General features: G+C 42.3%; 1 protein-coding gene across 2 annotated transcripts in view; it reads right to left on the bottom strand.

The window, feature by feature from the left end:
- Window positions 1–13502, bottom strand: part of DNAJC21 (DnaJ heat shock protein family (Hsp40) member C21) — a 29404-nt gene extending 15902 nt beyond the window's left edge. For both annotated transcript variants that reach the window (XM_050793829.1, XM_050793830.1), the window contains exons 1-7: window positions 13181–13502; window positions 9174–9267; window positions 7263–7386; window positions 6833–6955; window positions 5457–5761; window positions 4069–4220; window positions 2374–2461 (exon numbers count right to left, since the gene is read on the bottom strand). In XM_050793829.1, the coding sequence (XP_050649786.1) occupies window positions 2374–2461; window positions 4069–4220; window positions 5457–5761; window positions 6833–6955; window positions 7263–7386; window positions 9174–9267; window positions 13181–13277 (983 nt within the window). In that variant the 5' untranslated portion in view covers window positions 13278–13502. The remainder of the gene's footprint in view (window positions 1–2373; window positions 2462–4068; window positions 4221–5456; window positions 5762–6832; window positions 6956–7262; window positions 7387–9173; window positions 9268–13180) is intronic.
- Window positions 13503–13800: the final 298 nt, after the last annotated feature.

The following is a 13800-nucleotide window of genomic DNA, read 5'->3' as shown; positions in this document are numbered from 1 at the left end:
AGATGACACTTTGATTGGGTGATGAAAATTATCATGACAAATGAGGGGCAGAAGGACTTTACATGTCTCCAGCTATGAATCCCTGAGAGCACAACACGCTTGTGCAGCATCCCACCTAGGGCTGCATAACCTGAATCTAATCATGAGGAAATGCACAAACCCAAATGAGAAGAATTCTATGAAAAAAGTATTTTAAAGAAACAGTATACTTCTAAAATGTAAACAGCATAAAAGACAAGACAAGCTATTCCAGATTATGATCTTAGACTGCATTCTGTATTGGAGAAAATTCTATATTAATAAACAATTGATTGGCAAAATTGGAATACAGGTAATAAATTAGATAAAAATACCATATCAATGTTAATAATTACTTTTATGTGATCACTGTAGCGTGGTTACATAAGAGAATAACCTTACCCTTTTTTCGTATTTTGAGACAGAGTTTCACTCTTGTTGCCCAGGCTGGAGTGCAATGGCACGATCTTGGCTCACCACAACCTCTGCCTCCCGGGTTCAAGCGATTCTACTGCCTCAGCCTCCTGAGTAGCTGGGATTACAGGCATGTGCCACCATGCCCAGCTAATTTTGTAGTTTTAGTAGAGACGGGGTTTCTCCATATTGATCAGGCTGGTCTCAAACTCTGAACCTCTGGTGATCTGCCCGCCTCAGCCTCCCAAAGTGCTGGGATTACAGGCATGAGCCACTGCGCCCAGCAAGAATAACCTTATTCTTAAGATATAGTGAAGTATTTAGAGTATTCAGAGAACACTATATATGTAAGTTACTTTCAAATTATTCAGAAAAAAACTGTGTGTGTGAATGTGTAGAGAGAAAGAGGACATGCAAATGGTGCAAAATGTTAGTAACAGGTCAATCAGACACACTGTATTCTCTTCTTGCAATTTACCTTTAAGTGTGTCATTATTTCCAAATAAAAAAAAATTTTCAAACCTCCTTCATTGCTGACCTTTTTCTTGCTTATTTCTAATTTTTCTGCCCCTTTCCCCTTCCCTTACTACTCTGTTATTTCTCCCTGAGGTCATATGGTAATACCATTTATGACTCTCACAGCCCCATTCTCATCCTTTGGCCTCCTTTCTCTCTGACTGCCCATTTTGCTTCTTTTCCCTTGCTGATTCTACTCTCATTTTCTCCCATGTTCTTTCCTCCCTCCTTTATAATAATGGTATCCTTTTTAACACTTCTCTCTTCATCATTGTCCCCCTAAGATAAAGTGCTTCCACTTCAGCAAAGATACTCTGGGCCGGACAAGTTTAAAGTCCCTATATTGGCAGCATCAGCCTGCATGTGACAGTGATGCTGGGTCTGACATCAACAATGGAGGGAGATGATTAGATATGGTCTAGACTTTTTGCCCATGTGACTGTGTCTTCTTTGCCAAAACAAGCAACGTTTCTTTCTGGAGACAGTGCATGTGTTTTAAAAGCAGCTCTTATGTAGGAATACTGGGATGAGTGAGAATCAGTACAACAGGTTTAATAGCAGGGACAAATACCTCTTCCTCCCCTGCTGGAAAGGAATCCCCCAAGACAGTATGTGAAGCTAGTTATCAACTGCTGCAAGCACATTCTCTTCAGAACGTTCAAAGTGTTACACTTCAACTCAAAAGAAAACACAAGGGCCAGGTGCTGTGGCGCATGCCTGTAATCCCAACACTTCGGGAGGCCGAGGCGAGTGGATCACCCAAGGCCAGGAGTTTGAGACCAGCCTGACCAACATGGTGAGACCCTGTCTCTACTAAAAATGCAAACATTAGCCAGGCACGATGGCCTGCATCTGTAGTCCCAGCTACTCGGGAGCTTGAGGCAGGAGAATCGCTTGAATTCGGGAGGTGGAGGTTGCAGTGAGCTGAGATCATGCCGGTGCACTCCAGCCTGGGCAAGAGTGAGACTCTGTCTCAAAAAAAAAAAAGAAAACACAAGTTCAAAGATACTAAACTTACTCCTTTTAGCTGGATGCAGTGGCTCACACTTGTAACCCCAGCACTTTGAAAGGCTGAAGCAGGTGGAGTGCTTGAGCCCAGGAGTTCAAGACCAATCTGGACAATAGGGCAAAACCCCATCTCCACAGAAAATATTTAGGTTGGTGCAAAAGTAACTGCAGTTTTTGCTACTGAAAGTCATGGCAAAAACCACAGTTACTTTTGTACCAGCCTATTAAAAAAATTAGCTGTCTGTGGTGGCAGGTGCCTGTAGCCCTCGACACTCAGGAGGCTGACATGGGAGGATGATCTGAGTCCAAGAGGTCAAGGCTGCGGTGAGTCATGATTGTGCCACTGCACTCCAGCTTTGGTGACAGAGTGAGACCCTGTCTCAAAATAATAAAATAAAATTAAATAAATAAACTTACGCCTTTTCTGTCTTGAACGATTTGTCACATGCTGGGCAGTAGAGGTCATCATAGAGCTCAGCGTCCTCAGCCTCATCACTGTTTTTACCTATAAGAGGGAAGCCTACAGTAAGAAACCTTTCTGATCAGAGCACAAATCTAAAATATGCTGACAAATTTCATCTCTTTGGTAAGGATCTAAACTCGCACATAAATTATAAATTAAATTTTATTTCTTTACCAAAAAAAAAAAAAAATGCTATCAGGATTTGAGTTAGCTTTTTAAAAGAAGCACCGTACTATAAGGAAGGGCTTCCAAATAAAGCACCTTACCTTTCAAGTTCTTTTCCTAAGTCTACTTAAAAGAAGATTTAAAACATCCTTAAAGTCTTGGATGTGAGCTAAGTTTAAAAAATTAAATCCCACTTTAATAGATCTACCATGAAGCAGTTTTTTCAACAAAGGTCTTTCCTTAGTTTACCTCTTGAGCAAGGTTTGGTCGAAACACATTTAAAACTGTGACTTACTCTTAAATACTTAACAAATTTAGTTTATAATATTCCATCACTATAAGACAGATAGGCCACAAGTTAACATATTACATGTAAAGTTTCACATTATAAACTTTTACGTTTTTGGCTTTATTACAACTGAGTAATTACTATCAGTATAGTCCACAAAAACTAAGTGACTAAAAAGCTCAACTGAAATTATTTTCACAAACCCATATTCTATTTTTGAAGAAACAAACAGGTAAACTGTCATTTGGGATTTATTACGGGACCAATAAATATCTCAAGGTATCTCTTCCATGTACATGTTGCTTATTTATAACTGATGTCAGTATGATTCTGAAGGACTATCTCATTGAAATCATAAATGATCAAAATATACCCTATCTAGTGTTAATGTTTAATATACGGTGTTAACTTTCCATTATGGTATTGTAGACTTTCAATATATCGTGTATGTGAAATTTTAATTAATCAAATAGTTAACAATACTGGATTTGAAGCAAAAACTCTGGATCTAAAAATGGTCATATGTTCTCAGGCACATCTCATAGCTTCTCAGAGTCCTAGTTTCCACAACGGCAAAATAGAGACAATTCCATGAGCAAAACCTCCATGTAAGGGGGATTGTGTGAGGATCCAGTGAGATCTTGGATGTGAAAGGACGCTATAAATTGTAAAACTCGATGTAAATTAGGCCATCTCACATTTATAGAGTGCTTTTTAATTTTCAAAGTACGTTCACAAGTATTACTTCTGATTCATTAATAAAACACTTCCTAGTCATTTTGAATAAATAAAAGTTTATCATTTTATCATTTGGGCTACTAATCTGAAAAATCACATTTGTAGATAAGGTAAAATTGGGTCAATTTTATAGAGACAGTGGGGAAAATACAGCTATTCTCAAAAATGCCCTATCCTTGCCTTTTAAGGAAGTCAAATACCTGTGCTCTAGGTATTTGATAGTGGCAAAGAAAACAACACTTTGGCACACGAAGAGGAGCCCCTCTACAAAGTCACAAGGGAGAGGAAGAATTTATACACAACACATAGATTCTCATGCAATATCAGCTTTTCTAGAAATAGTTACTATTAAAACTTGACCTACCACTTAATTTTTTCTTTAATAGTCACACTTGTAAACATGGCCATTTGTCATGTTACACAGCTAGAAGTACACACTGTATAAAAACAACATTACCATCCTCCCCATCTTTGAGTTCATGTTCTTCCATTTCGTTTTCATCCGACCCATCTCCAAACTCCTTCTCGTACCGTGCCTCCATCTCCTGGAGCTCCTTCTCCAAATTCGCCATAGTCATCCAGCTCTGTTCTCTGTACTGCTCCGCCAGTCTGGACACATACAGCACAGTTTCATAGCAACAAGCACGCCTCTGCATGGTTTATACTTACTACTTAGGTTTAAAATCCATTCCCCCTAGAGAGCTTGCTCCCAACCTATCCATGCTTACAAACTTAAAAGCTGTGCTTAGTTAAAACCAAGGCAAAGTCACTTAAACCTGTTACCTGTTACATGGTTGATTTTAATTGCTCCAGCAGTAGATAATAGGTTTTGAAACACGTAACTCAGCAACTTATTAAAAATCTTCAGACAATTTTAAGTCGTGTAGGTGAAGTGTTAATTTTCAAAAGATGAGGGTGGGATGAGTTAGGATTCTTAAGAAGTGAGTAATTTTTAAAAGAATGCTATAATGCTCTGGACAGAATGCTTTTACAGTAACTTTTTAATAACAAAACTTTAGAGGAACTAAAATGAACAGAGTATCTGAGAGTACACTGACCAAAAGGCAGTACTGCACGGTGGCTAAAGCAGGAAAGTGTGGAGTCAGAATTCTCAGGTTCAATTCCTCTACCATTTACTGGCTCTGTGATCTTAGGCCTGTCTGCCTTGTTTCCTTGAAAGAACAAGGAGGATAAGTTACTTCACAGCATTGCTGTGAGGAAGGCACTTAGAACACAGCCTTGCATAGAGGAAGAATAAAATTAACGTTAGTTATTAATTAAAATTATTAAATTTTACAAGAGTCTAAAGGATCTCTCAAATGTAAAGGGTCTCTGAAGGAAAACATGCAATTCAAATAAAAACTTTAGGCCAGGCACTGTAGCTCATGCCTATAATTCCAGCACTTTGGGAGGCTGAGGCGGGCAGATCACCCGAGGCCAGGAGTAGGAGACCAGCCTGGCCAACCGGGTGAAACCTCGTCACTACTAAAAACACAAAAATTAGCTGGGTGTGGCGGCATATTAAGCCTGTAATCTCAGCTACTTGGTAGGCTGAGACAGCAGAACCCCTTGAACCTGGAGGCAGAGGTTGCAGTGAGCCTAGATCGTGCCACTGCACTCTAGACTGGGCAACAGAGCAAGACTCTGTCCCAAAAATAATAATAATAATAATAATTTTTATACAGTAGATGAAAAAACACTATCCAATGCCACAATTTTAAAAAGAACAAAAAGCAGGACAAAGCCAGGCTGATGACTGAACCCATCATGAACATGTCAGGTACCTCTGGTGCTGCCTCTGACCCCCACCGATACTGAGAAGAGGTCCCCGCGCACGCTACGCACTTGGCCTGCTTTAGCTTCTGCTGCCGCCTCATCTCTTCGGCTTTCCTTGCCTTCTCTGCATTCTGTTCTTCCACAAGTTTTCGATGAGCCTGCACTCTTTTATCTCTTTTACGAATAAAAGCTACCAGCTGACGGACAAGCTCATTCTTCTCTTTCCTTGCTTTGTCCCGAACCTTTTTGTTTTCTTTTTCCATGGCTCGTTTTTCCCAGCGGTTTGAAGCTTGTCGTGTATCATATTCTTCCTTCCATGCAAAATTCTTTTGAGTGCAGAAACTCTGCCAATAAGCGTAGAAAGGATGGACTACCTAGCGACAAAGAAAACAGATTAACTTCTGGGCTTTTAAATTTTTTTTTAGAAAAGCAGTAAATATTAGTGATGCAAAACATCTTTTAGCTTTCTTTTTTCACATATATAACACTTCTATTAATCACTGGAGAAGACAGTACTTTTAAGGCTTTCTAGAATAAATCACTCTTCAAAATAAACCTAATGAGAAAATAAAAATAGCCTTACTAATCACTGGATGGGACCATGGTGATTAGTAAATAATCAGTAAATAATCAGTAAATTAAAAGGGAAAAGTAGGCATGGTGGCTCACACCTGTAATCCCAGTACTTTGGGAGGCTGAGGTGGGTGATCACCTGAGGTCAGGAGTTTGAAACCAGCCTGGCCAACATGACGAAACCCCGTCTCTACTAAAAATACAAAAATTAGCCGAGCATTGGTGGTGGGAGCCTGTAATCCCAGCTACCTGGGAGGCTGAGGCAGGAGAATCGCTTGAACCTGGGAGGCTGAGGTTGCAGTGAGCTGAGATGGCGCCACTGCACTCCAGCCTGAGTGACAGGAGTGAAATGCCATCTCAAACAAAATAAATAAGTAAATAAAATAAAAATAAAAATAAAAAATAAAAAAGGAAAAGTAGAGGGAAGGTTGCAAGAGATCCAAAAGCTACTTTAGAAAGGAAGAGAGACAAAGAGAGGTCATGGGATAGGTCCGAGAACTAGAACCAATTGTTTTAAAACGAGGAAATGGGAAGCTGGGAGCTGTGGCTCATGACTGTAATCCCAATCTTTTGGGAGGTCAAGGAGGGAGGCCAGGAGTTCAAGATCGGCCTGGTAAACTTAGCAAGACCCCACCTCTACAAAAAAATTTACAAATTAGCTAGATGTCATGGCGCACATTTGTGTTCCCAGCTACTCAGCAGGCTGAGGCAGGAGGATTAAGCCCAGGAGTTTGAGGCTGTTGTGAGATATGATTATACCACTGCACTGCAGCCTGGATGACAGAGTGAGACCATCCCAAAAAATTAAATTAAATTTAAAAATGGCACAGCGATAAATACTAATTATAGAATACAATGCATTTTTCTTTTACCGTATCATAGTCACTCTGGGAGTCTCCAAAAGTTGGGAAATCATCAACCTCTTCCTCTAACACAGATTCTAGCTCTTCCTTGGCAATCATTTCAAAAACATTACGATACACCGTGTAAAAGCCCTAAAAAACCAGTAACAAAAACAAATTCTTAACACTTTTACAGCCTAATCACAGAATAAGATTTTAAAATACAAAATGAAAAATTTTAATGTTGAAGAATTTTGGGACAAAGTTCAGTCCCTGAAAGTACATTTAGATTTCAACTGGAGGTTTTTATACACTGACGATTTAAACATGAAGGTAATGCAGCTTCAGTTTTCAAAATGAACACTGCTTCACTTTCTATTACAGAATAGTTTTAAGAACTCTCTTTGCATGTGAGTCTTAGTACTTGACAAGAAATTAAGGGTGAGTTCATTTATCTTACCTTTTCATCATCTCCATAACCAGAATAACAGGTAACGGTGAAATAGCGTAGCAAATCTAAGCTGTCATCTTGATATTCGCCATCAAGCCCACCTTTAAGTAGGGCCTCTCTATGATTATCATACCTGAAAAACAAAAATTAGCATCATCAGTGAAGGCTGAATAAGTAAGAATTCAAAAGGATTTCTTGCTCCTTTTGAGTATTATTACTGTACATTTTTGGTTGTGGATATGTCCAATCCATAACCAAAAACTTTTAAGGAAATATTAACATGAAAAGAGTTCATAATCTTTCACAGAACTGTTAATTTTAACTAGGCCTGCAACTTCTGATACATTATACAACGCTAGCCCACATGAACAGGGGAATTTAAAAAGCCAAGGAATTTCCATGACTGTCTCTGAGTTCTGTGCTTCCACAGGAAAGAAACACAAAACAGGACATAGGAAATCGGGCCCACAGAATCATTACACATCTGTGATTTGGAAATTTACCAAGATGCACCAGAATAAGACTCTTCCTATATTTATGTCAACTTAATCTAGGAGCTTCACACACATACAATTACTTCTCATAACTCTGTAAAGGCAGTTGTTATCTCCATTTGATATAAGAGGAAATGGAAGTCAGTGATATTACATAATTTGTCATCCTTGATCATAAAACCAGTAACCAGCAAGGTCAGAATTCAGAAGCAGGTCTCCTACATTGGGAAGACCAGCTCCTAGCCACTACGTGGTACTGCTTCCAGGTAAAAAGACAGTTACTAGGCAAGAGCTTTCAATAAAAAGACAAAGGAATCCCAAGGATCAGAAAACAACCCAAGATCTTGAGAAGAGACTAAGCAAAAGGAAGTCAGGAAAGAATTTCGAAGTTCTGAGAGGAAGGCAAAAGCAATTCCAAGACCAGATCTCCAAATTCCTTGGTAGAGAAATGCTCAGGATCCTCTCTCTGATTTTCTTATAAAACACAATTTTATAAGAATTTTCTTTACAGCCTTTTTTTCTTGACAGCCACCTGTGCTGTACACTGTTTAACAGAAAGATGATTTGCACAGTAGCTCTTTGTAAGAGCAGGATCTTACACAGTTATGTCAAAGCTTACAACCTATTTCCTTGTGGCAAAAAGTTAATTGAGAATCTGAAAACTGAGAACTTCAAACATAGTAATTTTCATCTGGAAATTATTTTAAATGATCAGACCATCATTAGTAATATCTGTCACAGATGCAGAAACTTAATTCAATTTATTCATATAAAGTAGCTTTGAGGATTACCATTCTTGTATTAAAACACTGTATTGGCCGGGCACAGTGGCTCACACCTGTAATCCTAGCACTTGGGAGGTCAAGGCGGGTGGATTGCTTGAGGTCATGAGTTTGAGACCAGCCTGGCCAACATGGTGAAACCCCATCCCCACTAAAGAAACAATACAGGTGTGTGATGGCACACACCTGTAGTTCCAGCTACTCAGGAGGCTGAAGCAGGAGAATCGCTTGAACCTGGGAAGTGGAGGTTGCAGTCAGCTGAGATTGCGCCACTGCACTCCAGCCTGGGTGACACAGCAAAACTCCGTCTCAAAAAAAAAAGAAAACATTCTTCCTGTCTGATACCAGTAAATCTGTCATACACCAAAGGGTATTTAATGAGAAGTCACCTAAAGTATCAAAATTAAAATGATAAAATATCACCAAACTTTCTGTTTCACCCCCTATGAAATCAGATAATTGGAGCAATCATTTCCAAGGTTCCTTCTGACCCAAACATTAGATTTTATGTGATGACTAGGTGACAGATGTTTCAGGACACACCAAAAACCATTTAATGTACTAAATTTGAAAAAAAAGCCACCTATATTGACAATTGCTCCCAATATCATAAACTAGGATGGGAAGGACAGCGTGATGCTCACCATGCTCTTTCCTGAGGGTCACTCAACACGTCATATGCTGCCTGGATTAATTTAAATTGTTCAGCTGCTTCTGCGGCATTATCCAGATTTTTATCTGTTAAAATAAAGTAACAGAAATTTAGTCAATCAAAAACGTAGAGGACAGAATCTAAATAACACCTCTTTCATCAGAAATGCCATAAACAGATGAGAAGTGCACAAAACAAAGACAACTAGATCAAAGCAGAGAGACCCCGTATAACAGTCAATAATCAAGATTTGTTAAAAGTATCAACCTAAGTAGAAATTTCGGGCTTTTCCCTAAGCTTTGGTACATCACTAAACAGTCAACTGGGCCGGCGTGATGGCTTATGCCTACTGTAATCCCAGCACTTTAGGAGGCCAAGGCGGGTGGATTACTTGAGGTCAGGAGTTCGAGACCAGTCTGGTGTTCAACACGGTGAAACCCCGTTTCTACTAAAAATACTAAAGATTCGCCCAGCTTGGTGGCGCACGCCTGTAGTCCCAGCTACTCGGGAGGCTGAAGTGGGAGAATCACTTGAACCCAGAAGGCAGAGGTTGCAGTGAGCCTAGATTGCATCACTGTGCTCCAGCATTGGTGTCAGAGCGAGACTCCATCTCTAAAACAGAATAAAATAAAATAAAATAAAGCAAAACAAAACAAAACAAAATAAAATAAAAGTAAAATAAGTCAACTGGATATCCACAAATGGAAAATCCTGAGTAGTATAAATTTTACTTTTAAAAGGAGTAAAATAAATAAAATCAGTTCTAGAAAGGCTTATTTTGTGCTAGATTACATTTAGTGCTCACATTTTTTTTTTCTTTCTCATCAATGTATATCAAAAGAAATCTCATACAGTTTTAAAAATATACACTAATTAGTTATTATTTCCTTAGCTGTGCTTCCTGAACCATGGAATTCAGAAAGCGTCCTTGCCTCAGGGTGGTAGCCAGCTTGCAAGACAGCACCCTGCCTCCTGGAATTCATACCTTGTGCAGTCCCTTCTGTGTCAGCAAGGTTAGTCTGTGTGACCATCAGGAGATGGCAGAAGTAATGGTACCTCACTTCCGAGATGAGGTTATAAAGGACTGCAGTTTCTACCTTGGGCTTTCCCTCTCTCTTGATCACTCTGGGAGTGGCCAGCTGCCATAGCATGAGCAACTCAGGCTGCCTATGGAGAAGCTCATGGGATGAAGGAGGTTCCGGCCAACAGCCAGCAGGGCACTGAGGCCTGCCACAACCACATGAGTTGGTGGTTGGTGAGCTGGAAGCAGGTCCTTTCAGACAATGAGAGAAAGCCAAAATCATCTAGCCAAGCCGCTCCCAGATTCTGATCTTTAGAAACTGTGGGAGTCCATATAGTGAATATAGCTTGCTGTTTTTGTTGTTTGTTGTCTTAAGCCCTGAGGTACTGGTAATTTGTTACATAGTAATAGACAACTAATACATTCAGAAAGTAAAATATTTTGAATTGACTATGGAGCACACTAAAGTTCTTCTTTTTTTGTTTTTTTTTTTTTGTTTTTTTGAGGTGGGGTCTCGCTCTATCACCAGACTGGAGTGCAGCGAAGCGATCTTGGCTCAGCTCTGCCTCCTGGGTTCAAGCTATTCTCCTGCCTCAACCTCCCAAGTAGCTGGGACACTACAGGTGCGCACATTTAATTTTTGTGTTTTTAGTAGAGACGGGGTTTCACCATGTTGGCCAGGATGGTGTGATCCGCCCACCTCAGCCTCCCAAAGTGCTGGGATTACAGGCATGAGTCACCGCGCCTGGCCGGAGCACACTAAAGTTCTTTAAGCTACAGCTCAATACTACCCTTCCCAAGAAGTTATAAGGAAACATGACAGCAATGTATTATCTACAAATAGTTTTGCAGCCATAGACCACGGCTCTTCAGGGCTTCCTGCTGCCCATTCTCAGTTACCATCACACCGATGCCATAAATTATGATGATATTTAGAGAAGATATTTGCATTCAGTTCCTAACAGGTTTGGTTTCACAGGAGTTAACTGATATTTTAGTCATATTTGCATGCTTCTTCCTTGCACTGATTTCTAATTAATCACCAAATCTGGTCATTTTTCCTTCCCAACATCTCCTCTCCTTGGGCTTTCCTCCTCCCGCTGACCCCGAGCCTGGCCTGGGCCCTTACCCATCTGTCCACTGCGGACTCTCCCTAACTTCTGTCTCCAGCCCTCTTCAATCCACTCAGTTGCCTTCATAGTACCCTCCCATGGCAGCTTAATAAAACCAGCCACAACTCTCCCTTATTTAGCGAAGCAAATTTCACAGTCCTTGGCCTAATATTCAAGATTACAAGAAATACAATCTGATTTCAAACTACTCTTGTATTCAAGAAATACAATCTGATTTAAAATCACTCTTCAGAAAATTATATACGCTTTTGGTCACAGCATTCTCTACTTCATTTACCCTTTCCCACCTAGAAAGTCAAGGAATTGCGAACTTCCTTCTAATTCCTAACTCGATGTCTAACAGTAACAACCCAAACTCTAAGAACACGCTTCTACACTAACCACTAACCCAAACTCTAAGAATATACTTCTATACTATTTTTACATTTATTAATTTTGGTTGTATCTTCTGACTTTCTGCTATGATGAACATCAGTTCATTTACTTCTGCTCTAATATATTTATAATCACATTTTTGTCATGCCTCTGTTGGTAAACCTAACTTTAAGTAACAGACCCACACCTCTCTCTCTCATTCCATCAACCACAGCCATTACCTTTTGACTTTGGATCCCTGGCCTTTCCTTCCACTCCTCTCCTAATCCTTATTTTTCAGACCTGCAATAAACACCATCTTCAGCCAAACTGTCCCCTGGAACATCTTTTGTCCTCCACCATGCTATCCTCCATACTGTTGAGCTCACTTTTCCAAACTGCATTCCTCTAGGATCCAGTCCAAACTCCTCTGAGAAGGGGAAGACTCAATACAAAGTAACTCCCTCCCTGAATTCCTGGAGCATATATTAGTTGTTCTATTAATCTAATCACCAATTATGTATGTTGCGATTTTTTTTAGAGGGCAGTTGTATTTAACTTTTCGTTTGTGTAAAGCAGAAAGTTGTTTTCCTAACAAGACTCTAAGATCCCTGTCTTAGCATTTCCAAATCTACTTAGTAGAGGGCAGTGACTTGCATATATTGGATACTCTGTAACCGTGTTTACTGATTAATGCAAATATGAAAGCCTCTTCATATGAACTTCAAAAAGCTGAGCGTCAACTACTGTCTTAGTTTCCCAGCCTGGAAGATCAGATTACTTCATAAAAGTCACACAGGCCTGGATTATAGTCCAATGACACATCCAGAGGAAGGATACTTCTAAGTAAACATACAAACTTTACTAGGGAAGCCGCCTGATTAAAACTTTTCCTCGGCAGAATCATGTCCAAAGTGAGGTACAGGGTCTGCTTAATCAGCCTATTAAAATAAAAAAAAAAGCGAAAAAAGTGCATTCCTATTTAAAAGATATTTTACTAGCTCTCGTCTCTTAACTTCTTAACTAAGGAAGGAAAGGAGCCATACATCAGGTTGAAGTATCTGGGATACCCGGACCAAGTGGTGGGCAGACGAGGAAAAACACCGAGAGGCTGCGCTTCAAGGGACGCAGGGAAGGGCAAGCCTGGGGCAGGTCCGAGTTCCGAGTCCCCGACTGCTCCCTCGTGGTGTCTGCGACCTGGCAGCAGGAACAGGTGAGGTCGCTGGACTTCAGTTTTTCCCCTACAGTGGCGATGCGGGACCGGGGTCGCGGGTATGAGGAGATGGGGTGTGAGCCGGGGGGCGCCTGGGCGGAGCGCTGCGTCCACCGAGGCGGGCGGGGCAGCGCCGGGCACCGGCCGGGCCGGGCAAGAAGCTCCTAGGCCGCCAGGTCGCTCTCTGCTGCCTCCGCGGAGTCCGATCCGGGGAAGGGACAGTCGGGGAGGGCCAGGCTTGTCCGAGGGCCCGCGGCGGCTGCGGGTCAGGTACCTACCCGGGTGCCATTTCAGGGCCAGCTTCCGATAGGCCTTCTTCAGCTCCTCCTCGCTGGCGTCGCGCCGCACCCCCAGCGCCTCATAGTGACACTTCATCGCCCGATCGGGCGGGCGGCTGGCGCTGGGGCCCGGGACCGGGTCGGGGCCCGGGCCCGAGCCCGGGCCGAAGCGGCGGCGGCGGCGGCGCTGGCAGTCTTCTCCGGCGGGAGCCCGCCGCCCGCACTGGGCCAGCCAGCGAGCGCGGCGGCGGCGACAGCGGCGGCGGTGAGGGTCAGTGAAGGCGCGCGGTGGCGGCAGACGACGCGGGATGCGGCACGCGGGAGCGCGGAGGGGGCGGTGCCGACGGCCGCCGCTTCGCATGGGCTAGGGGTGGGCTCTGTTCCGGAAAAGGCCGCGAGGGAGGGGGTGGGGCCTCGGCGGGGTGAGAGGCGGGGCCGCGCGGGAGGAAGGCGGGGTCTTGGCGAGAGAGAGGCGGGCCGCGCAGGAGAAAGGCGGGAGCTTGGCGGAGAAAGAGGCGGGCCGCGTGGGAGGAAGGCAGGCCTTGGCGGGGAAGAGCAGGAGGAAGGCGGGGCCTTGGGGTGAGAGGCGGGGCCTCTGCGGGGTGAGAGGCGGGGCCTCT

The sequence above is a fragment of the Macaca thibetana genome, chromosome 6 (genome assembly GCF_024542745.1).
Source record: "Macaca thibetana thibetana isolate TM-01 chromosome 6, ASM2454274v1, whole genome shotgun sequence".
Classification (NCBI taxonomy): domain Eukaryota; kingdom Metazoa; phylum Chordata; class Mammalia; order Primates; family Cercopithecidae; genus Macaca; species Macaca thibetana.
This window is presented reverse-complemented; position numbering and strand designations above follow the sequence as displayed.